Source organism: Lampris incognitus, chromosome 8 (assembly GCF_029633865.1).
Source record: "Lampris incognitus isolate fLamInc1 chromosome 8, fLamInc1.hap2, whole genome shotgun sequence".
Classification (NCBI taxonomy): Eukaryota; Metazoa; Chordata; class Actinopteri; order Lampriformes; family Lampridae; genus Lampris; species Lampris incognitus.
In genome coordinates, this window is record NC_079218.1 from 7031891 (window position 1) to 7058464 (window position 26574).

Below are 26574 nucleotides of genomic sequence, written 5' to 3' on the forward strand. Positions count from 1 at the left end.
AGAGTTATATCAACAGACAGTGGCGTTAAAGACCATCACAATATTGCATTTAATCTAAAATGTATTAAAAAAAAAAAACAAAAAAAAACAAAAAAAAGTCCATTACTGCCAGAAATGGAATAAGGCTGCATCAGCCGGGCTACACATCCTACCTTGTCAAATTCAACAGGTTATATAAACCGTTATTTTCACAACTATTTTATTATTCATGATCAGGCCTGGTCGATAAAATGATGATTATCTCTATATAAGTTTTGTTGATAGAAATATAACAAATGTTTGATATAATTAAACCACCAGGAGAGGGGGGCGCTAATGAAGCTTAAATGCTAGTTGCCACCCGCAAGAAAAAGAAGGAAGAAGAAGGAAGAAGGACGAACGAAGAAGGAAGAGGAGGAGGAGAAATGTACCATAATTTGCTAAGACTACACAGAGGTGGTACAGATGTACAGTTCTGCTGGGTAGCAGCACATGAGGGACTGAAAGGGAATGAGGTGCAGATAAACTAGCAAAAACGGCATTGCAAAAGGAAACAACAGTATCAGTTCCGCTTGGAAAAGGAGAAGGAAAAGCAGTGATTGAGAGGAAAGGAATGGAGATATGGCAGAAAAGGTGGGAGGAAGACCAGAATTGAAGGGGATATTACAAAATACAAAAATTTGTCACAACAAAGAACTATAAAGAAAGGGACAGAAGGGAGGAAATCAAAGTAACAAGACTAAGATAGGCTCACACAGGATTAAATGGCACTTTGTTTATAATGGGGGAAAGAGACAGTGTCAAGTGTGAGAACTGAGGCGTTAAAGAAAACGCAGAACATGTAATATTACATCGTAACATGTATGAAGTGGCAAGAGAGAGGTTACAGGATAAAGTCCGAGAGGCGGGACGGGAGTGGAATCTGATGGGGATACTGGGAAGAGAAGGAGAGGGTATTAAAATCACCAGGAAGGCACTATTTACTTTCTTAAGTGACACAAGGTTGATGGGTAGAAATTAAGAAATAGGGTAAAATGGCATGTTACACACTCTTGTACGGTAGGTGGCGGTATACACCTTAAAGTGGTTTACAATCCGCCAGAGAAGAACTAGACAATGACTGACACCGAAGAAGTAGAACATAATCATGAGCAACACCTGGGAAAACGCAGTGCCAATGGTCAACCTGAAGCAGGACGAAGCCATCATCAACAAGGAAGGTCACTCATCTTCAGTAGTTCGTAGATGTTTTGGCTTTTTACAACCCAACAAAAAACAGCAACGTGCACTGCAAACTGTGCCGAAGACAGTGTCAGCCAAGACGGGCAACGCCACAAACCGGTGTTATCATCTGAAGCTATATCACCCGTTAGAACACCCATCCACCCATTATCCACACCGCTTCTCCGAATTCGGGTCGCGGAGTGCTGGAGCCTATCCCAGCAGTCATGAAGAAAGTACAAAATTAAAGTCCCAAATGAGTGTTGTTAGTGGACACCCGACAAGCACCAAGCTAGTAACTAGCGGCAAACTATCGTAACAAGCCCACAAAGACGTCACAAATGCAGCTGCATACTGCATCGCATAAGATACTGTAGCGAATTCGGGGGGGCAGTCCGGGAACCGCCGCAGCCGGGACGTGAACCCAGCTCTCCCGCACCACGGCCGACAATGTTAACCAGTCGACTAAAAGCTCCGTCCCGTTAGCCAAGGCTAGCGAGTCTGTTTATCCGTGCACGTTACAATATGCCTCCCATTAGCACTGTGGAAAATGAGGGATTCAAGAGGCTTGTCAGACATTTGTGAAATGTTCCGCTGCTGGGCAAGTGTTTGTCATGTTGTGAACGTTACTTGTGTATCCCTGCCACCAGCTTCCCCGTGAAGAATTTTTAGCAGTCTCCAACATAGAGGATAATCTTAGGGTGCTGGCATCAAGGAGGGCGAGTCAGGGAACCCAGGCACACAGCACCACTACTTTCAGCAACGTTGTTATTCATGTCGGCACCAATAATGCTAGGATGAAGCGGTCAGAGATCACAAAAGCCAGCCTAGTCAGAACGCTTGAGTTTGCCAGAGAGATGTGTCGGCATTGATTAATTGTCTCTGGTCCCTTACCTGTGAGGGGTAATGAGATGTACAGTAGGCTCACCTCAATCCCTGTAATGAGCAGGGATTTGGCTTTGTTAATAACTGGCCTTCTTTCTGGGGCTGCCCTTACCTGCTGAAAGCAGACGGCATTCACCCTACTGGGGACGGCGCCGCTCTTTTGTCTAGCAATATAGATAGCTGTTTACATTTAGTTTGACACTAGGGACTTATCATTCAGCAGATTGCAGGTGATTAGAGAACCTTCTAGGTTTAACTCTACTGCGGATTAGTCAGGGGGTTTCTCATAGTGTAGATTATAAGACTGACAGCTTGGTATATAACACTGTCTCCCTACCCTGCTGTATTGCTCCCAAGCTCTCCTCTCCTAAATGTGTGAATCACAATAATCCAATAATCATTCCTACCATTGGTAGTGGTGAAATGTGCAACAAAGTACCTAATAATCTACAGAACCAAACATCTAAAGTTATCAAGAATGTGACCACATATCGCCCAAAGCGTTGGTTGTCAAAATTGTCAGCAAGGTGTCTAATAACAATTAATATTTCACCTATTGGTAGCTCTAAAGTTCTGCCTACTACTGATCACATCCACAAGATGCTTAAATTGGGTTTCATAAATATCAGATCACTGTCTACCAAAGCCTTACTAATAAATGATCTAATTCTTGAACATAGTTTAGATATGATTGAGTTATGTGAAACATAGCTGAAACCAAACGTTTTCCTTCCCTTAAATGAAGCTTCCCCACCTGACTAATGCCCATGTAGCTCAGGAAAATAAACAAAGTAGCGGTGTTGCTTTAATATATAAATCTATTTTCAATCTGACTTCTAGACTTGAATCTAAATTCCAGTCTTTTGAGGCTCTTGTCCTTGATCCATGTCCCTCAGCCATGAATACTCGGCTCAGTCAAAATTGTGATACTCTATCGGCCTCCGGGCTGTTACTCGTTATTTCTTGAAGAATTTGGAGAATTTGTCTCAGGCCTTGTTACTCACTCTGATGAGATTCTAATTCGAGGTGATTTCAGTATTCATCTGAATAAGGCTGCTGATCCTCTAAGTAAAGCCTTTCTGGCACTAGCTGATACTTTTGGGTTCACTCAGTGTGTTCAAGAGTCGACTCATTGCAGTGGTAACACCCTTGATTTGGTTTTATCTAAGAGGATAGCAGTTTCTGATCTGAATGTCTTGCCAACCAAATCTGCTGTCTGATCATTTTCTCATCAAATTTGAAGCATTACTGGCCTGTTCAGTAAATGTCGGCACAGATGTAATTGCCACTCGCCACACTGGTCCCTCCACTGTAGCTGCATTTGGCCAGTAGCTGCCTGAACTCTTGGCTCCTTTCACTGTAGTGACTGACTGTTGAAAATTTCACCAGTGACTTAAATGTGGCCCTCTCTAGTCTCCTTGATTCAGTTGTACCTCTCACTACCAGAGCTAGGTGACTAAAGGGGCCTACAACCTGGTTTAACGATGAGACATGTGCTGTTAAGCGGGCCTGCAGGAGACTGAAACATAAATGGCGAAAATCAAATTGAGGTTTTTTACCTATCATGGCATGAGTGTCTATTGAAATACAAGCGTGTTTTATCTGCTGCAAAAGCAGCGCATCTCTCTCACTTCATCAATATTAATAAACATAACCCCAGATTTCTCTTTGACACTATCTAAACTTACTAGAAAGCAGCCATCCATTAGCTGCTCACCTTCAAGGCCCATGAGTTTCTTGACTTTTTCTGCAATAAGGTTGATGAGATTCATTCATTCATTCATCTTCAGCCATTTCTCCGGGGTAAGGTCGCAGTGGCTGCAAGCTAAGTAGGGCACTCCAGATGTCCCTCTCACCAGCAACGCCCTCCAGCTCCTCCTGGGGGATCCCAAGGCGTACCCAGGCCAGATTGGACATGTAGTCCCTCCAGCGAGTTCTGGGTCTACCCCGGGGTCTCCTCCCAGTTGGCCGTGCTCAGTAAACCTCCAAAGGAAGGCGCCTAGGAGGCCTCCTAATCAGGTGGCTGAACCACCTCAACTGGCTCCTTTTGACGTGAAGGAGCAGCAGCTCTACTCCAAGCTCCCTCCGGATGTCCAAGCTCCTCACCCTCTCTCTAAAGCTGAGCCCAGACATCCTACGGAGGAAACTCATTTCTGCCGCTTGTATTTGCGAGCTCACCCTTTCGGTCAGTACCCAAAGCTCATGACCATAGGTGGGGGTTGGAACGAAGATTGACGGGTAAATTGAGAGCGTTGCCTTCCGGCTCAGCTCCCTCTTCACCACAACAGTCCAGTACAACGTTTGCATTACTGCTCATGCTGCACCAATCTGCCTGTCAATCTCCTGCTCCATCCTGCCCTCACTCGTGAACAAGACCCCAAGATACTTGAACTCCTTCACTTGAGGCAACAACTCATCCCCAACCCAGAGGGAGCAATCCACCATTTTCCAGTAGAATGAATAAGGACTGTTGTAAACTGTTCTCTTCTCTCACGTCTTTTCTCTCTCGCTGATGTCTTCTCCTTTCTCTTTTTCTGTGTGTGAATGGTGTCATGTGAGTCTCCCTTGTGTGCATGTGCAGTCGGTCCTCCACCCAGGTCTCCGTGGTGACGGTGGTCGCCACCTGGATGTTGCTCAGCGTCCCCCTTATCACATTTCTTTTTATATATCTTATAAATCCATATAAATGTGTTATCTTGTTTCAGTGTAATATTCTTCTCTCACTAAGATGTGTGACTATTTTTTTTCCTTACATGGTGATGCTGGTCACGTGGCCTGGGTCCTGCACTGTTCCGGTGGTGTTTGGACACTGCTTGGCATCCTGCGCTCCGTATTTAATTCCATTATAATTTTGTTACCCTCTTTCAATGTTGTATTGTGTAAATTGTGTAAACACAACATCCATTGCACATGGTTGGTGCTAGAATGCATCGTCCGGAGGGAGGTGGGAGGGAACTCCGCTGCACGTCATCAAATGCTCAAAGCGGAATCTACCAATCTTATGATTGGGTAGGGGCTAGTTCAGTTTAGAAACAACAGGAAACAGTAGATTGACGTTAGACACAGCTCGTCCAGTCCTGAGCTTGCGGCCTCACTCCTTAGACGCAGCTCGGGCCTTTGGCCCTTGCACCTTTAATAACCAACTCTATGTCAATGTGGATTGTAAAAAACACAGCTAAATAACTATAAAGCTAGCATTAAACAACGCTAGCTAGCAACATAACCCGTGATTCCACTGTGAGCATTCGATGACATGCAGAGGATTTCCCTCCCACCTCCCTCCGGACGATGCATTCTAGCACCAACCATTGCACATTTTCCGTCTTGGGAGAGATCCCTCCTCTGTTGCTCTCCCTGGGGTTTCTTCATATTTTTTCTCCCTGTTAAAAGGTATTTTTTAGGGAGTTGTTCCTTATTTGATGTGAGCATCTAAGGACAGGATGTTGTGTTGCTGTAAAGCCCCTTGAGGCAAATTTGTAATTTGTGATATTGGGCTATACAAATAAAATTGACTTGACTATTAAATTATGTTTTAAGCCATGCGAGGTTTGCTGTCAAGTTGAGGAGGAATATAGGCCATTATGAAACGAGGATAGCTGGGGTGTGGAACATTTTTAAGAGTATAATGGAAAGAACAGTGGGGTAATTGGCCGGTTGCAATTGGGGAGAATAAGAATTCCAGGTGGTCAACTTCCAGTATCAATGAGGATATGAGGGTCCGTTGACAGAATGGAATGGAGAGAACTGTGGTTGTTTGCGGTGACTGGTAGGGGTGGGACGATTCACAAATCTCACGGTTCGATACGTCTCATAATTCAGGGCTCGCGATTTCGGTTCATTACAATACAGTGGATGCCTTGGTAAGCAAGACACAAAACACCATTACAGTTCTCTATTTTTCATTTATTTTAAGAATTAGACCCAACATTTTGGCATTTTAAAGGCGCATATTCAAACATAATGCAAGTGCAAAAGAGCTAACATTTTGTGCTATATTTTCTTGTATAACACAATTACTTTACTTTAAAACGTTAAAAACTACTAGAAAGACCAAGGCGGTCATTTTGACCGTTCTGGATTTTCACAGTTTAATAACTTTGTGGGGGTCAAAAGATACCGACCTGCCGCTCCCTGAACGCTCCTAAAATAGCATATTTTCCATTAAAATTAGTTTTAGATCAATTGCACACAAGAAGTTATGATATGATCTACCTAAAACGACCATGAGCGGTCAGAATGACTGCACATAATTTGCACGTCATATTTCCAACATGTCTGGGTACAGCGGCCGCCATTTCAGACGCACCATGACTACAACCGAGGCGCTGCAGTATTTACAGGCGTTGGGCAGCGGCGTTTTTAAATTGTTTGAAAAATAGTATTGTAACGATCACAGATGTGTAGAGTCGCTAGCCCATTGGCTAACGGGTCGGACCCTTTATGCCCCCTTTCCACTACATGGTACCGGCTCAACTCTACTGACTGGCCCTTTTTTAATTTTCCATTACTGGAAAGTACCGGCATTTTGGTAACTTGCCACTTTTCTCGTACCACCTTTGTCGAGGTTACAATAAAACTGGAGTGGGTACCAAACTCAACGCAGGCCTCTGATTGGTCAGAGAAACGCATCATGCGTCATTTTGCGTCACCAATGCGCGCATGGGATATCACCCTGCATTTTTAAACACCGAAGCGGTCGAAGCAGAGTTATCTTAAAAGTAAATTTTGAAATTGAAAAAACGGAGAGCCGAAAATCCACGCCGTGGTCTGTCGAGGAGATACAGACCATGGATGTATTACAGACGATGTCCGCCATTGTTCTTGTTCTTACAATGGTCGCGTTGAAGATGACGTCACGGCAGTTTAACCAGGCGTCGCTATGACAACCAGCTACACTGTGGGTACTGTTACGGTAATGGAAAACGACACTGAAGCGAGTCGAGCCGAACCGGTACCATGTAGTGGAAAAGGGGCATTAAGTCGGCCGGGTAACGTAGTCGCCCGTGGTGCGGGGGACCCGGGTTCGCGTCCCGGCTGCGGCGGTTCCCAGCGGTCCCGGGAATTCACTACAGTATCAAAGTCGTTAAAAAGTAAATTTTAGCGTCAGTCGTTTCCTAACAGACATACTAACATGTACAATGCATTGATATCTCAACTGGGTATTTATCTTGACAGAATATAGTGTTTAAAAACCGGCGGTGACTTTAGGTAGGAGTGAAATCCCGGTCGTTCTAGCGTTAACAACACAAGATCTCGCGAGATGGGGAGCGTCTTGGACCGTGAAGACCGTATCGAACGATCCGGACTTCATACCAGTGTCGTCCCACCCCTGGGACTGGTAAAGTGAAAGGAGGTAATGTTAATTTACTAAATTAAGTTTTAAGCCATGCGAGGTTTTCTGTCAAGTTAAGGAGGAATATATCCCATTATGAAAAGAGGAAAGCTGAGGTGTGGAACATTTTTAGGAGAATAATGGAGAGATATGTTAATATGTTGTGTAGTTATGTTAGAGAAGAAGTGTTTATAAGTGGATTTGTGGAGGGGAGCACTTTTATTGTGATTGAGGAAGGAGGGGAGGTGATGTTGGATTTTGGTTAAATAGCGTATTGTGTGGGTTAAGATATATTGGAGATGGTATACGAGTATTTTTGGTAACACTTTAGTATGGGGAACATATTCTAAGTAAAAAAAACTTAATTACTAGTGAATTAGTAATGATCAAGATGTCACTTTAGTATGGAGAACATATTCTAAGTAACAAAAACTTAATTTACAGTAATGTAACACTATGAACACTTGTAGTTTTGTGTTTTGTTATGTAAGAACAGACCATAGTCATTAAGTGTTAGTAAGGGAGAATAACTCTTCTTGTGGTACTACCACCTTATAAAGGCCATACTAAGCAAAGCATATTGAGATGGTACTACTAATAAGCAATACTTCTGAGGTTATAGAGGGAAAACTCATAGTTAATGGCTTACTGGTTGTATAATAAGGCCATGCAGAATAAGGCATTAATAAGTACTTGATAATGACCAATTAAGAGCCAATATGTTGCTAATTTGAATGCTAATAAGCACCCAATTAATGGTGAATATGTTCCCCATACTAAAGGGTTACCGTATTTTTTGTTTGATTTCTTTGATTGGGTGGTGGTGGTGGGGGGGGTCTGTAGGCTGGAACCCATGCCAAAGCCTACAGGTTGCCTCACTATTCTGTCTCCTGTGTTTTAATTTTTAATTCTTATCCCTTTTCATGCTATAAAGTTTGATGTGTTGGGGATCTTCTGTTTCAATATTGGATTAGAATTTTTTTTAAAAACGCAATATGGAAGCACAGTTAACAGATGTAAATAGGTTTTATGCAGTGATTTCCACATCTCTGAATGTTTGGATTTGCATCGTTTGAATGTTTTCTCAGGCAACCGTACTCATATTTCAAGGTTTTGTAACACACGGGGCTGCAAATAAAGGCATTTTGCTTGCAAAAAAATAAAAAATATCAATGAGGACATCAACATCTCAGCATGTATTGTCAATGCACTTGTAAATAATTTTCTTACTCAAATGGTGTAAGCCTCAATGCTGGGTCAAGGTGGTCACAGGGTTTTGCAAACAACGTTTTCCCCCATACAGCACCACTATGTTCACAACCTATATAAAAACGCAGGAGTCCCCCCCCCCTCCCCCATATGCAAGAAAGTTGTATGCCCACCAATCGGCAACCAAGGGCCCTATTTAAACAATCTATAGTGCATGGTCTAAAGTCCGTGGCGCAAGTGCATTTAAGGTGTGCGCAAATCCACTTTTGCTAAACAGCACATAATCTGGGTGCAAAGTAAGGCGCAAAGGGGTTGTACTTAGTCTCTTAATTAACCACGTGTGTTTTGGGGGTGAAGCCAGGTGCGCTTGCAACTTAGCACATTGCTATTTAAATGTACCTGCTCTTTTAGCGCGTTCATGCACAACAGTGACAGTAGCGCTCTGTCTGTAACTAAAATACCACACATTAGCTTTTTTCGTTTAGCCTAGTTACATTTGAGGGTTAAGCACAGCAGGGGAAATCGTGTTCTCTGGTTGAACTGGCAACCTGTTGTCGAGTTTGTGTAGGACTGCGTGGGGGAGGGGAAGAGACGGAGAAACTAACGTTACGGAGTCAGCTTTGCAACTTAAGTTATGGCATGTTTTTCTTACCAACCGAGTGGGTTTTATGGCGTCTGGCCTGCTCCTCTTACCTTAGAGAAGTGGTGCGACTCCTCGATGCTTCTCTTCTGTGTTTGTGTTGTTGGTGTGAGCGTCGTGCTGTGCTTCGGGAGAGTGAAGGCCGCGTCGGAAGCGCGCAAATGAATAGCCAAGCCGATAATCAGTCGATCCCTAGTCCTTAATGGTGTTTTGAGCTTTCCTTTTGTAGTGAGTGGTGGAAATATTATGAAGCGGTGGCAGTTCAATTTCCATGATCTTTGCTGCTGTCTTTACAGTCCTTTGAAGCAGTCTGGAGTCCTGAGCTCTCAGGTTGCCAAACCATACTGTGATACAGCCTGTCAAGACACTCTCCATGGGGCGTCCGGGTCGCGTAGAGGTCTATTCCGTTGCCTACCAACACGGGGATCGCCGGTTCAAATCCCCGCGTTGCCTCCGGCTTGGTCAGGCATCCCTACAGACACAATTGCCCGTCTCTGCAGGTGGGAAGCCAGATGGGGATTATGTGTCCTGGTCACTGCACTAGCACCTCCACTGGTTGGTCGGGGCGCCTGTTCAGGGCGGAGGGGGAACTGGGGAGAATATTGTGACCCTCCCACGCACTACGTCCCCCCTGCCAAAACTCCTCACTGTCAGGTGAAAAGAAGCGGCTGGCGACTCCACATGTATCGGAGGGGACATGTGGTAGTCTGCGGCCCTCCCCGGATCGGCAGAGGGGGTAATTGGCCAAATATAATTGGGGAGAAAAAGCGGGGGGAAGCACTCTCCATGGGACTGCGATTAAAGTTCATAAGAGTTTTGGTACTCAGACCAAAACTCTTGAGACACCTCGGAAAATACAGTCTCTGCTGCGCCTTCTTCAGGGTGCAATTGGTGCTGAGAGCTCATGTCAGGGTGTCTGTGATGTGTAAACCGAAAAATCTAAAACTATCCACAATTTCAACAGACGACCCACTGATAGAAATAGGAATGTAATTTTCTCTGATTTTTCTCAAGTCAACAATACTTTCTTTTGCCTTAAGGTTGTTATCATTGTACCTAACTTAAGGTTAAATCTTCCACTTCCCTCTTATAGGCTCTCTTATCACTGTCACTTCCAATCACTGTGGCATCATCTGAGAATTGAATGATGCTGGTATATTTGGCAACAATCATGTGCAAACACACTGTACAATAGGGGACTGAGATAGCAGCCAGAGCCGCATGTTCTAAAAACGAATGTAGATGAGTATATTTTACCTGTTCTCACAGTCTGAGACCTGCTTGTCAGGAAATCAAACTGCCATTTACAGATAGAGTTGTCCAGACCAAGACCTTGGAGTTTCAACTCCAGATTTCTTGGGTACAGGGCACAATGGTGGTTTTCTTAAAACACAGTGGAACCACACGCAATGACAGGGACAGGTTAAAAATGTCAATGAAAACCTGAAATTGCCAATTGCCTTTAAGGCATGGGAGGGGATGCCATGTGGGCCAGCAGCTTTATGAGCCTTAACCCTTTTAAGAGTTTTATTCACATCAGCCTGTCACCTGTAGATCAACTTTAATGGGTGTGCACTGTGCTGCTGTCATTGGGTCCAATTTGTGAGCTTCAAAGCAGGCAAAAAAGTTGTTAAGATCATCCAGGAGAGAAGCAGAATTATTGATAGGCACACTGGGTTTAGATTTATAGTCTGGTATCGCCCGCAGCCCTCTTCACAAGCACCGCGAGTCACAGCCACTGTAGTCTTTTTCCAGTTTGTCACTATATTTGCCTTTTAATGGCTTTGGTGGCTTTCCTCAAGTCATACTTGGATTTTTTGTAGCATTCCTTGTCCCCCAGTTTAAAAGCAGTGGTACGCTCCCTCAACCTTAGGCAAATGTTGCTGTTCATCCAGGGCTTCTTGTTGGGGTAGGAGTGAATAGCCTGTACTGGGATACAGTTATCCACACCGAATCTATCATAGCCAGCATAGCATACTCATCCAAACTCAAGGCTGAATCCTTAAAGATTGACCAGTCTGTTGATTCAAAACATCCCTGAAGTTTGGATTTGTGTTCTGTAGTCCAGCACTGTACTGTACTCACAGTGGGCTGCACACACTTCACTTTCTGCTTATAGACCGGAAGAAAAAGCACCGGCAGGTGGCCTGATTTCCCAAAGTGAGGGCATGGGATAGACCTGTAAGCTGCCTTGATTGTGAAGTAACAGTGGTCGAGTCTTACTGCCTCTGGTTGGGCAGGTGACATGTTGGTAAACTTCTGGCAGCACAGATTTCAGGTTACAGTGGTTTAAGTCCCCCATCTCAAGTGAAAAGGCCTCAGGATGCATATTCGCCTGCCTGCTAATGGGTCCATACAGTTTGTCCAGCACCGCTGTAGCAGTAGTTTGTGGCGGCATGTACACAGCAATGAACACGTAGGGGAATTCCCTTGGGAGAATTAATGGTCTGCACCTTTTTGTTAGTTGTCCAACACTGGCGAACAGGACTGAGAGACTATTTCCACCTCAGTGCACCATGAATTGTTAATAAAGAAGCATATACCACCTCCCTTTACCTTGCCAGTAGTTGTCATGGAATGGTCCATGCAGTGCACAGAAAAGCCCTCCAGTTGTATAGCCATATCAGGTGTATTAGGGCCCAGCCAATTCTCTGTAAAGCAGAACACACAAAGGTCCTTCAAGTCCCTTTGAGAGCCTATTCGGCAATGAAGTTCGTCCAGATGTTGTCAAGGGACTGGACATAAGACAGCAGTATGCTGGGAATCGGGGGTTGGGTAGAATGCCGTCGTAGACTAATCAGGACACCACCTCGTTTATCCCGCCTCTGGTAGCGCTGTCTGCAGCCATTACTCCATGGAAGTACCTGTTTGTTGGAGGTAACCTCTCTTGGCATGTCCTGAAGCGTCCAGCTGTTGGGAATGTCTAATCTTATATCTTGTAGTCTGGTGATCATATGTAATTGTGCAAAATATGTTTTCTGCACAAAAGTGACAGATAACACAAAAAGAAACCAAGCGAGAGCAGCTCGTAGCGAGTCACTATAGTACGGCGTCATCTTGTTTTCAGTCGGGTGGGTTTTTTTTTTCATGCCCTGTGGATGGGGCATTGTCGTCCTGGAAGAGACCACTCCTATCAGGATAGAAATTTTTCATCGTATGGTAAAGGTGATCACTCGGAATAACTTTGTATTGTTTTGCAGAGACCCTTCCCTCTAACGGGACAAGTGGACTGAAAGAATGCCAGGAAAAGACCCCCCACAGCATAACGGAGAACCCGGTCCCCCTCAAAGTAGGGGTCAAGCATTCAGGTTTTTCCTTTAATTTATCACCCATCTGTATACAAAGGCTTAACATACGGACAGGCGAGGAAGGCAACAGCTTGGGGCCCCGTGGGCTGACTGACTTGACTCCACAGCAATGGTTTAAAATTGCCACGACATCAACCCTCAAACCCCCTTGAGGGCCCTGACTTGTGCAAGTTTGTTTTGATGCCTCCTTACACGTGTGAAATCAAAATACATGAGTAATCAGCAATCAGGAACAATTTATTGTCATTTCTTTCATGTATTTGCGTATTTCGTGTATTTCCGCTTTCGGTGTGGGAAGGCGGCGGTGCAAATTCACGTTTGCAGCAGCCTCACCCAGTACCTGTGTGGGAAGATGGCGGCGCGAATTCACATTTGCGGCGGCCTCACCCAGTACCGTCCATGCAGTGTCTTTGTCCACATCGGTGTCTAAGTTTGTCTTCATTTGAGGGCTGGAAGAGTTGGCACTGGATTGGCTGGGAGAGCTTGGTCTTCTTTGTCCTGTGGGCCCAAGGACCACGGCCCTGCCTAAAACTGTGCCTGAAGAGGTAACACCAAGGGCGTTCTGACAGGACAAACAGGCTAGGCTGGCTGCTGGCCCAAGTGGACCGACAGTTCAATGACATCGAGGGCGGTCTAGCAGCGGCCTCGCCTAGCCTTGACTCGGTTTTTAGTGTCGTCGTGTGGCGTTCAGGGAGGAGTGTCGAAGGTGTCTGGCTGGGAGCGCTGGCGTTGGATCGGCTGAGGGAGCTTGGTCTGCTGCGTCATGTGGGCCCAAAGACCACGGCTCTGACTGGAGCTGTGCCTGAAGAGGAAACACCGAGGGCGGTCTGACAGGATGCGGAAGCAGGACAGGCTATGCTAACTGCTAGCCCATGCAGACCCGCAGTTCTAACTGTCATTCTAGCTGGCATTCACTCTCCTGGACAGTGATTTTTTTTTTATTTTTAGTTCAGATACATATATGTGTTAGTTTGAATATATGTGTTCTTGTAGTTTTTGGATGTGTGTTTTTGTCTTTATGTTGCCATGCTGTCAGCTGGGGGAAACGATGTTTCATTTCGTTTCATGTGCGCTAGAACATGAAATGAAATGACAAAATATTTCTGATTCTGATTCTGACAAAAGAAACAAAATTCCGTTTCCTGCAACCCACAGCAGTGCGACACAAAAGACAAAAAACACACATCCCAAATTTCCCAAAAATTACGCCACCAAAAACATACAAAAACAGAGAGAACAAAGCAAAAAAACAACAAACAAACAAAAATAACCCCCCACAAAGTTAACAACACAGTCCACTCAGTGTAACACAGTCCAAATATTCCACTGTCCAGAGAACAAACGCCAGCCAGGATGACTGTTGGAACTGCAGGTCTGCATGGGCTAGCAGTTAGCTTAGCCTGTCCCACGTCCTGTCACACCACCCTCGGTGTTTCATCCTCTGGTGCAGCTCCGGCAGGGCCGTGGTCCTTGGGCCCACCAAACGCATCAGACCAGGCTCCCCCAGCCCATCCAACGCCAGCTCTCTCAGCCAGACACCTTCCACATACCTCCCTGCACTCCACACGACGACACTAAAACCCAGTCAACGCTAGGCGAGGCCGCCGCCAGACCGCCCTCAGTGTTATCGGAACTACCGGTCTGCATGGTCTAGCAGTTTAGCTTAGCCTGCCCTGCATCCTGCCAAACCGCCCTTGGTGTTACCTCTTCAGGCGCAGCGCCGATCAGGGCCGTGGTCCCGGGGCCCACAGGGTGCAGCAGACCAAGCTCTCCCAATCGATCCAGCGCCAGCTCTCCGGAGCAGCCATCAAACGAAGACAAAACAAACTTAAGACGCAGACGTGGACAAAGACACTGCATGGACAGTACTCAGTGAGGCCGCCTCAAACTTAAGTTCGCGCCGCTATCTTCTCACACCGGTAATGGGTGAGGCTGCTGCAAACGTGAATTCGCGCCACCATCTTCCCCCACCAGAAGCGGAGTATTGTGTTGTAGCAAAAGAAGGAAAAAAAACAGGAGGAAGAAAAACGAAAGCATGACAGTGGTAAGTGCGCACCAGAGAATAAGGATTAATGGGAAGGATGCTGACAGCAAGCCCAAATGTTACTGAGCAGGTGCTCTTTTTTTTTTTAATCTATTTCTGATTTTTCCCTTTTTCTCCCAATTTAGTGGCCAATCGATCCCTATTTTAATTCAAACACCCACCCTCGTACTGCATGCGTTCGCCAACTGCATCTCTCCAGCCGGCAGTCTCGAAGGAGACGCTTCGTCACTTCCGTGACAAGGCGAATCCAGGCCGAACCACTGCTTTTTCCGACACACACAGAGACGCATTCATGTGACCAACACAAGCCGACTCCGCCCCCCTCCCGAAGACAGCATTGCCAATTATTGCTGCTTCATTGGGTCCGGCCATAGTCGGATCTGACAAGACCGGGACGCGAACCCCGGTCCCCAGTGGGCACCTGTATCGACACAAAGCCGACGCTTAGACCGCTACACCACCGCGGACCCCAGCAAGTGCTCTTTTTATGAGTATGAATGTAACCCAAAGTTAGCTAAGTAACGTGAACACCAACATTAATAGAATAGTTCGCTTACTTAGCAAGACAACTAGAATTTTTTTTCAGTTATCCAAATTTGCTCTATGGTTTTTCTTTGATTGGCCATAGATGACCAATGATTGATTTAAAGTTATTTTGCCTGAAAAGGTGTCTACTGGCTGGCTGGCTGGCTTAAATGGCCCACAAGTGTAAATAGGCCAATACATGAGACTTCAGCAGAGATTAATTAATATATAATGTATGTCTTTATGCTAGGGCTGTCCTTAAAGCCATTTTTTGGGCTCTGGAGCTTCGGTTGAAAAATTATAGGTTGGCGTCCGGGTAGCGTAGCGGTCTATTCCATTGCCTACCTACACAGGGATCGGCGGTTCAAATCCCCGTTGTTACCTCCGGCTTAGTCTGGCGTCCCTACAGACACAATTGGTTGTGTCTGCGGGTGGGAAGCCGGATGTGGGTATGTGTCCTGATTGCTGCACTAGCGCCTCCTCATGTCGGCCGGGGCGCCTGTTCGCGGGGGAGGGGGAACTGGGGGGAATAGCAGGATCCTCCCTCACGCTACGTCCCCTGGCGTAACCCCTCACTGTCAGGTGAAAAGAAGCAACTTGCGACTCCACATGTATCGAAGGAGGCATGTGGAAGTCTGCAGCCCTCCCCGGATAGGCAGAGGAAGTGGAGCAACTACCGGGACGGCTCGGAAGAGTGGGGTAATTAGCCAGATACAATTGGGGAGAAAAAGGGGGAAAAATCCCCCCCAAAAAGAAAAATGTCAGGTTAGCCTTCTTAGGCTGTGAAACTGCAATTGGTGATGTGGGACATTGATTGTTGATGTTTACCGTATACATACTGATCAGTACTTAAGGTTTGACTCTTATCATCCACTGGAGCACAAACTAGGAGTCATCAGGATGCTGTACCATGGAGCTGACAATGTCCCCACCGACACAGCGGCTGGGGAAGGGGAGAAATTTCACATCAAACAGGCCCTGGTTAAGTGTGGTTATCCTGACTGGGCGTTTGTCAAATTCAGGAAGACGCCCAACAGTGCACCAGCCTATTGAAGAGAGGAGAAGGAAAACAACCGACTGCGCGTAAACCAGTGGTGAATCCGTATGTGGCAGGAGTGTCGAAACAGTTGAGATGCGTATTTTACAAACACCGCGTCTTAGCTGCTTTCAAACCCCAAAGCACGCTGCACCAGAAATTGGTCTACCCCAAGGCTCGGGTCCCCTGGCACAAACGGAGCAATATAGTGTACGCGGTGAAGTGCCGGGAGGATTGCAGTGACTTGTACATCGGGGAAACCAAACAGATGCTGGCACAACACAGAAGAGCCAACGGGTCAGGCCAGGACTCCGCAGTCTACACCCATCTACAGGCCAGAGGCCACTCTTTCATGGATGAGGATCATGTGCCCATCCTTGATAGGGATCGAACGTTGCATCCAGATGAACTGGTTCAACCTTCTTTGATTTTCATGCCTGGATTATTGAGCATGCATCAAGACTCCTTGACAGGGGATAGCGCTGGTTTGAACATGGAGTCTAAGAGGCCATCTATGTTAACAGGGAACAACCATCCCTGAAACGGGGGGGGGGGGTCTAAAACTACATATGTCACCATTTTACAATGCTGTGATTGCAACCATTCCCCAATCCTCTGTGACTAGTACACATTGCCATTGTAACTCCAGTTACTGGTCACGGAAATTTGCACATGAAACCAATCGTTGTTTTCGGTCGTTATGCCACTGTGTTGTTTATAAGGGTGGGGATACCTGCAGTCAGCTGAGACTGAAGAGGTCACTTAGATGAGTGATGAAACGTTTCTCTCAATAAATGTTGTGTCCAGATGAACTGAGTCAACTTTCTGTTAATATGAAAAGTGATTTAATTTCTCTGTTAATGCTGCTAAAATTAGAATCTTTGGCTATGTGCATTTGTTGTATTTACATAGGGTAGGTTGACTAAGCAATGCATGCTCTTACAGCCAAACCCTCTCCATACCACTTTCTTATATTTCCTCAGGAGAATTACCATTCAAGTTCCTGTCAAGAACTTGAATAATGCTCCTATTAAATGATTATTTAATAAGGGTTATGGGAACATAATGGCAATGAACAGTCAGACATAGACAGGATTATGCCGGGATAAAACTACACGACATTTTTCTCTTTCACGGCCGTCGCCATTTCAGACTAGGCAATCATAGTGCCATAAATTCTTGCCGTGTCTGGTCGGGAACCTGACAAGTAGGACCCCGACCTATCATCGAATGCTGCCTTTCACGATCTCGTCCATAGGTCATCGGGGAGGAGGGTTAAGAAATTATCAATCATGGGGCACCTTAGTGGCTCACGTGGTAGAGCGTGTACCACATAAGTGAGTCCTTAACGCAGTGGCCTGGGTTCGAATACGGCCTGGGCCCTTTGCAGCATGTCGACCCCCCCTGCCTTTCCTGTCTCTCTCGACTATCGCTATCTAATAGAGGCAGAAAATGTCAAAAAAAAGAAAAGAAACTGTCAATCATGGCTACAGAAAAACCATGTGTGATGCTGGCGGTCTTGTGTTCCGAAAAGACAAAGAAAAAACGATTGTGCTACAGGAGAATGACAACTTAGCACAGCACCAGCAGCATCCCTCTTTCTCTTTGCCATGTGCACCAGAGAGCACTCTGTCATCCTATTGGTTAACATCAAGGAGCACGTCAGAGTTGTCAGATTAAGGAAGGAAAATACAAAAAAAAAAAAAAACTGTGACACACTACTTTTCATCAGGGTGTCTGTCATGGGGCGTCCCAGACGCCACATCCATGTTCTTCAATTATGTCACACTACAAAGGGTAAAGAAACCCGTTTGTCATCCCTGGCGTTCATAATTGGACGATGATAAAATCGTGTCAAAATCGGGCTGAACTACTGTAGTCCGATCCTGGCATTAGCGGTCTGCCTCTAGAATGGCCTCCGTCTGTATATGGCGTGGACCTATTTTGCTTGAGGAAATCGTGTCAAAACCCTGGTTCGAAATCGCAACTCTCGCTTTCACGCGATTTGAATAAACAGCTTTCTTGTGCAGAATCAATGAAAGGGAGTACAAAATTAAACCCAACACATACAATATCACAGCCCTGCCATACCTTATTTGTGTTACTCCATTTGTGTTAGTTCACTTTACAAAGGAGGGGGGGTTGTAAATCCCACTACTGAGAAATAATTTCTCTATATAATAAGTGTCAGCAAAAATGCTCGAGAGAGTGAAAAGAATAATTGGATTCATGGTTCTTGGTTGTGCCAACCCTGACAAATGGCTCGATGGGCAGCCCACAACATTTTTTATAACGATGAGAAGCCATGGCTGTGATTAGTAGATGTTGGAAAACATTTCAAGTTCTACATGAGCCGCTCTCTCCATTTCCTACCTCCCATCTAATATCCCCCTTTCTCACCACCCTCCCTCACTCGCCCCAATATTAGGGGTCAGAGGAATTTACTGCCCATACACAATTTACTTGCTGCACAGAAAAGAAATATTTGTGTGTTCCAGCTAAATACAAGAAAAGTAAACTTGGTGTGTACATATATATATATAGTAGGTCAGGCCACGGGGCCTGACCCGAATAGGAGTCGACTGTAACACTTCCTGCCCCCCCCCCCAACCATTACTTCTACATTACTTCAACACGCAGGGTTTGTTCCTTTTGCTGCCGCCACAATTCCCAGCTTCTAGACCAACATCCCAACGAGAGCACGTCCAGCCATACCGAGGTCACTTGCCCGACAGGGGGCGCTGGACTCCAATTCCCAAGCAGGACACTTCCACTCTGTGCCATCACCATTACCAGGTTAAAAGTACACAAGTTTTGTTAGGGGGGGGTTTCAAAATCACGGATTCTTCTTCTAGATTCGGCGGTTCGATTTGAACCGGGCGGCGCGACAGCTAGGTTTCTGTACCCCCCTCGACGCGGCGGCGCCTCCCCCCACCCCCCCCTTTAAATATCAATATCACAAAATTCGGGGGTTTTCAATCTCAACCCGATTTCCTCGCGCTCGGGCACAGCCGGCCAGCCCAATAACCAGACGGTAGGAGTCCACGCACGCTCCTTAAGTCACACGCACCACACGCAGAAGCTGACGGGACACCTTCCCCGCCGAAGCGCCCGTCGACGGGCTGCGAGCTCGGCGGCGCGGTCAACCTCGACCCCGGAGCCAGAAAGAACGGCGCCCCGTCTCATCGGCACTCCCCCCCCCCCCCCCACTACACGAATAGTCTGCGCCATTTTCGACAGAGTCGCGTTCGCCAACGCGACGGCCAAACCTAAATGGTGGATAGTTGTGACGTCCCCGCGAGTCCCGGCCGAAAGACGGCGCTTACCGTTCCGGCTCCGGCGGGAAGCTGAAGAGCGGGACGCCGCCGTCCGGATCCCCTCGGCGGGAGCCGCAGCTCGTGGCGGCGCAGCAGTCGGTCATCTTGGACTGCATGCGGCTAAGCTAACGCGTTAGCCTTGCGCTGGCTAGCGGCGGCGGCGAGCTTCTCGGCTTTCGGCGTCGAGCGGAGCCCGCGGAGGAGTCTAGCGAGTCATCCCTCGCTGCGCAATCCGCAAAGCAGGCGCGTAGGGGCTTGTTCCCGCGGTGGCCGAAAGCGTCCACGTGGAGTCGGAAAGAAGCGGGACTTATTCCATTCTTCGGGGAAAAGTTGCTACGGCGAGCGGCGCTGCGCCGAGGAACATGCAGCCTCGCAAACGAACACCAGGAACTGAGGGGAGCAGTGCGCTTCGGGGACTGCGGGGAGCGGTACTGAGCGGCTGCGGGGGCTTTGCATCTTCTTGCTCTTCTTCTTCCTCCGCCGCCGCCGCCTCGTCATCTTCGCTCGTTTAAATGGTGGCGGGGAACCGGGTTTCCCTGCACATTGCGCCCCCTACTGCTCCGGCGTGTGGCTGGAGCTGCAACGTGACAACCCACTTTTCACCGACCACCGAAGTAGACGGTTTGTCGTGAATACACAAGCATGCAATGTGTGCGTTGTACCAAACATGTGCGTTGTACCAAACAAGTCATTTAAATCCTTTGCATCCTAGGGACAAATACCAAGTATCTGTTAAACTTCAATATAAGGTGAATATTGAATGCGGTGCTATCTTTACCGTGGTCATTTTATTGAGCGTGACGTTCAGGGGCGGATCTACAGGGTGGCAAGGGGTGGCAGCTGCCACCTCTGGGACACAGTCTTGCCATCCCTGTTGCCACCCCATTTATAAATCAGATAATGTGTTTTTAAAGTATATTTTATGTACATGCATGGTGAAGGTCAGTGACACCCGCACCAAACTCATCTCAAACAGAAGTCGCCGATTTAGAATCCCCCTCCCCCTCACAGGCGCGCGAAGGTATTCTTATTTCACCCTTTTTGAGCTCCGTCAGGTTGTGTTCCCACATCATTAGCTAATTTGGCTGGCTAGATCTTCATGAATGAATGAGACGTCGTACAAATCGTTCCAAGAAAGACGGTTAGAGTACCGTTACCATAGAAAACGCCGGTTCCGGTTCCGTGACAGGACGCGCCGGAAGTCGCGCCCATAATTCACGCAAGGTCTCATGGGGGCTAGGAATAAGGCGGATAAAGGCTTAAAAACTGATGCGGAGCTGACCATGCTCTTGTCGGTCCCCCGCGGAAGCTGCAGCTGCCTACTACTCCTTTACAATAGGATGGGTTAAATGCAGGAAATGGGTTTCGTTGTACTTCGTTGTATTTCTTACCTGGATTATTGAGCAGGCATCAAGACGAGATTTCGTTGTGTGAATGTTCCATAAAATGTTTCTTGTCAAATAGGGAGTCCCCGAACTCAACGGCTACTTCCGTTACCATCTGGATAACCACGCGGACGTAAATTGGAATATGCTTGACATTACCGTTAACAGTAAATGTACGAAAGACAGTCACTTTCATGGGTTTTATATATATATCCGTTGGCCAACGGCTTGCGAGTCTAGCCATTCGTGATCATTACGCTACCCCCCCTTCGGATCAGCATATCAACTCTCACGCCTCTGGGCGCACGCGCTTCCGATGGCCTCATCGGTCTCACCATCCCACTTCTGACACCAATGTAGCGAAATCAGGGGGCAGCCGGGACGCGAACCCGGGTCTCCCGCACCACGGACAACTGCACTGACCTGTCAACTAAAGGGTCGGACCCTTTAATGTAGCGAATTCAGGGGGCAGCCGGGAAGCGAACCTGGGTCTCCCGCACCACAGAAGACTTGCTAGCCCTTGGCTAACAGGTTGGACCCTTTAGTTGAAGGGTTAACGTAGTCGCCCGTGGTGCGGGAGAACCGGGATCGCGTCCCGGCTGTGGCGGCGGTTCCTGACAGCCCCCAAAATTTGCTACATTGGTGTCTGAAGTGGGATGGTGAGACCACCAGAAGCGCGCGCACCCAGAGGCGTGAGGGAGCTGATACAGCGCGGAGGGGCGCTTCCCAAAGGAGAGGGGTAGTGTAACGATGACTAGACTCGCTAGCCGGTTGGCTAATGGGTCAACCCCTTTAGTTGACTGGTTAATGTGTTCGAGAGGCCTGGGTTCGCGTCCCGGCTGCGGCGATTCCCGGCTGCCCCCTGAATTCGCTACATTTAACAGGTCGGGTCTTTTAGGTGGCTGGTTAGTGCGGGTGACCCAGAGCCGTTGAGACTTACTTCACTGACTGATCTCGCCGCCACGCGATCACGTGGTTCATGTACACGTCAGTAGTTCCAAACAAGCCCCGCGCTGTCAAGTCCTCCTGTGGGACAGACAATTGTGGTGATACACATATGAGGGTAGATTCACCAGGAGCTGCTGCTCCTTTAAGGCGGACATTCAGAGTGCTGACGTAGGCACTGCTTAGTTTCCGGGGTGGAGCCATGTTTGCAGCAGCCTAGCGGTTAGCTGGTTGCTAGGAGAGATTGTGCTGTATCGGTGTCGTTTTGTGTGGCGAGTAAACGGAATTGACTCGTCTCGATCTCTCCGTCTCCTCATTCCTGCACTCCCACAAGATACTAAAATATGAAAAACGAAACCATTTATTTTATTGCATATACTGTAACGTGCATGGATAAGAAGACACGCTGGCCGCCGGCTCGCGAGTCTGACCCTTTAGTCTAGCGGTTAGCGATGTCTCCTGCGGTGCGGGCGATACGGGTTCGCGTCCCGGCCGCGGCAGTTCCTGTGGTTGCCCCCCGAATTCGCTACATTGGTGTCAGAAGTGGGCTGGAGCGACCGTAAGGCCATCGGAAGCGCATGCGCCCTGAGGCGTGAAGGAGCTGATATGCTTAAGCGCTTCCCGAAGGAGGGGGGTAGTGAAACGTGCATGAATAAGAAGACACGCTGGTTCGTGGGTCTGACCCTTTAGTCGAGCGGTTAGCGATGTCTCCCAAGGTGCGGGCGATACGGGTTCGCGTCCCGGCCGCGGCAGTTCCTGCGGTTGCCCCCCGAATTCGCTACAATACTTTAATGTTAATTTGGTATGTGGAGTGGCGGAGGGACAACTTCATAAGGTACTTATATCAGGTTTAGCACACATTACATAACCAAGTTTCCTGCAATAATGGTCTTTATTTTAACCATCAATCAACCTGCCTTTACATTCCTGTTGATAGTATTGTTACAGGTACCGGCTGGTACCCGTGGAAACAGAATATAATCTCTGTTTTAAACAGATAAAAGTAGAGAGACAGGAGACGTTAGTGTTCACATCAATCAGGCTGTTCTCTGTCTTTATTAAACATTTTTGTTTACCATCTGATCATTTGGTTCCTTTCTTTCTTTTTCTCTTTTTATCCAAATAATCTAAAAAAAATACAAGTCTCATAACACCTCATGAATTCCATATTCACAGACAAAATTATGAATTCTCCAGTTTCCGACATCTGAATTAGAAATCCTTTGTAATCTATGAAAATTAATCACTAATATAAGTGTAACCAATCCATCAAGTGTTGATGTAAATTGTTGTATTAAATAAACCACCTTCAGTCACTACTTGTGTAGTCTTTGAAATTATCAACATTAAATAAATATAAACAAACGGTTTTATAATTATAATGGAACCAGCCTACTGATTTAAAACAAAATCAACACACAATAATAGAAGAATTGCACGTACGTGAGCACAGGTAAGTACTTTAAATTCACATTCTCAGTTCAGACACAGTACCACCACCACCACCACCACTCACCCCTCTGGACGTGGCTATTGTGAATCAATCAAGTGTAAATAAAGGTTACTGAACTGAATCTGATGACATGTAAGCTAATAAACATTCAAACTTAGGTTGTTTTTTTTACATTTATACATTACTGTAAACTACTAATAAGACACGTTAGCCCCCTAGCTAACGGGTCTGACCCTTTAGCCGAGCGGTTGGTGACGTCGCCTTGTGGCGCTGTACACTCCGTATCGAATCCCGCGCCGGGCAAGAAAACAACCGGTTACATTGGTGGCAGCGGCGGGACCCGGAAGTGTGCAGATCCTCAGAAGTCTCTTCGGAGCGCGGGAATAACAAAGCGCGAGGGCGCGCTTCCGGGGAGGGTGACGACTGTAAACTACTAATAAGACACGTTAGCCCCTAGCTAACGGGTCTGACCCTTTAGCCGAGCGGTTGGTGACGTCACCTTGTGGCGCAGTACACCCCGTATCGAATCCCGCACCGGGCAAGAAAATAACCGGTTACATTACGTTTTCCAGGTGTATGTAACATAACTTATTTTCCACTGTTTTCTCAAAGTAAAAGGTGTCAGTGAGCCATAAAACTAACAGCAGGAAATACAGACGGCGCGACCGCCATTTTCTCGCGGGCCTGCTGTCTCTCCGGCTAGCTTACAGCCATACTGGACGGAGGGAAACATCCGTATGTTCGCTACATCAGTAAACACGTATTTTTTCCACTCAATGTGACATCAAATTCCAGATTAATACAGTTTAACGTGTTAAATCTACATTTAGTGCGCTGGATGAGAGTAATATACGCTACTGACCTGTTTTAAACAGATGAAAGTAGAGAGACAGGAGACGCTAGCATTTGCATCGATCGGGCCGTTCGCTGTCTGAAGAACGGAAGCCTGGCTGGCCCAACTTTACCAACTAGCGCGCCCGATTACTCGGAGCTCCCCCTTGTGGCGGACGTGGGAAGAACAGTTTCACAAAGTTATACAGTGAATCACTCATTTTAACAAAATGTGACCATACATTTGTGTGTGTCACAATATCAACGGTTTTAGACCTACACTACCCGTCAGCTTGGGTTCGATCTACTTGCACTGTACATCACTTACCTGCATTGTCAAAGAGCTGTCAAACATTTGATGTTGGGGCATGTTATCGAGTGGGCGTTCAGTGTGTCGGTGTCCAGTTTTTTGATGAGACAGAGGTGGTAACCCTAGCTCCACCACACATCCCTGATATTATCCTGATATGACCCCTGGCTTTCACATACAACGTAAGCATGCATAATGACGAATAAAAATCAATGAATACCAATAACTGCTCATTGTAAATAAGCAAGTTTGATCGGCAGTGCAAAAAATACAAGGCAACAAACTGCATTCAAGAAAACAATGGTAATATGTTACAGCCTGGCTGGTGAGCCTGCAACATAAAAGGGAGGAGGCTGACACCAACCTAGGTTTCCAATAAATAGAAGAATTTATTTAGTGGTATGGCAATGTAAACATGATGACAAGGCAAAATTGAGTGTGAGTACATTTTATAGATCAATTGTCATACCATGGTTGGCTGTGCGGCATTTGGATGCACCAATGGGTCCGAGAAAGGAGTGCGGACGTATGGCTCCCCAAAGGATATGGACAGAAGGAATGGTCAGCAGACGCAACCTGACAATCAAAAGAGACTACAACAACACAAAACTGTGTCAAGTAAGTTGTGTTAACACAGGTGAAACAGACAAGCTACTTGTGGTCAACGAAGGGTTTTACGCTTTTAAATGGAGAGCACGATGCAATTCCAACTGACGATTAAGGGTGATGTCTGGAATACGGGTGGACACTGAATTTGCATGCCTCTCCCCAGGCGCATTTTGAAGAGGACCGATTCATTGCCACAAAAAAAGGCCAAATGAAGTTGAGGGCTGATGCTATGCCCACCATATTTGTGCATCGCCCGAGGCCTAAGAGGAGGAAGGCCCCTTCACTGAGAATCCTGCCGGCAAGGGTTACCGCAATGGCCAGTGACCACACCTATTGTGGTCAACAAACAACAAACTTTGGTATGAAAGATGTGAACACACAGCATTTCTTAATAACATTTCTGATTTCATTGTATTCATATATAGATAGCACATACGCCTGTCACCAGGACGCCTTATTGTTATCGCAGAGAATGAGGGAGAAATTGAGGGAAGAGAGGGCACGAATTGGGTCAATTATGAAGTGAATGAGAAGGACACACCAGGACACAGTGTGCATGTAGTCAGCAAACCTGAAGACAGTGATCCAGGGGCCAGTGGATCAAGGGCCAGTGATGCAGGGCCCAGTGGACCAAGGGCCAGTGATGCAGGGGCCAGTGATGCAGGGGCCAGTGGATCAAGGGCCAGTGATGCAGGGGCCAGTGAATCAAGGGCCAGTGATGCAGGGGCCAGTGGACCAAGGGCCAGTGATGCAGGAGTCAGTGGACCAAGGGCCAGTGATGCAGGGGCCAGTGGATCAAGGGCCAGTGATGCAGGGGCCAGTGGACCAAGGGCCAGTGATGCAGGGGCCTTTCAATCTAATTGCTTCCAATCTCTGTTCATTAACTGTTCATAAAAATTATTCACTGGATGGAACATCTTCATTCGCATAATATAATGAACCTGACTGCTTTTTAGAGTTATCCATACTGGGTCAAATGAAATAGCACACTAAATATGCCACACTTATAAGGCTGTCTGCTGACTGAATAAAGGGCAAGCTTCCCTGACTTTTTGTGGGTGCTGCCTGTAGACATAACCTTATTAATGAACTATGAGCAAACAGTGAAGCTATACCCAGCCAAAGCATTACGTCCTCTGCTCAAGCTGCTCTGCTACTGCAGAAACAACACATGAATGCACTGTAGCAACCTGTGAGAAGAACCACAAACTCTTGATAGTGTATTTGATAAAGCAATTATCCGAGCCTGCACAAGTTTGTGTGGCATATTGTGTCAGATGAGGTCTGATTTTTCGTATATTGTAGAGTGTGAACTGAGCAGTGGCATTGACAACTCGGTCATAACACGGGCAATCTGTCCTTTTTAGTTATCCATACACTAAATATCAGAGTACATAACCCTGCACACTCACAAAAAATGTCCACCTGAATAACACACAATGACCATGGCAACCTCTCTCAGCATGTGCAATGTTCACCACAAATTAATGAGGAAAAAGATGGTAATGAAATGTACTCCAGAAGGAACACATTCTGGGTTTACCT

At 46.7% G+C, this 26574-nt stretch overlaps 1 protein-coding gene across 1 annotated transcript in view; it reads right to left on the reverse strand.

The window, feature by feature from the left end:
• The window catches only part of si:dkey-250d21.1 (uncharacterized), a 38154-nt gene extending 18212 nt beyond the window's left edge, over window positions 1-19942 (reverse strand). Inside the window, exon 1 of the mRNA XM_056285330.1 lies at window positions 19506-19942. Within this exon, the coding sequence (XP_056141305.1) occupies window positions 19506-19612 (107 nt within the window). The 5' untranslated portion in view covers window positions 19613-19942. The remainder of the gene's footprint in view (window positions 1-19505) is intronic.
• Window positions 19943-26574: the final 6632 nt, after the last annotated feature.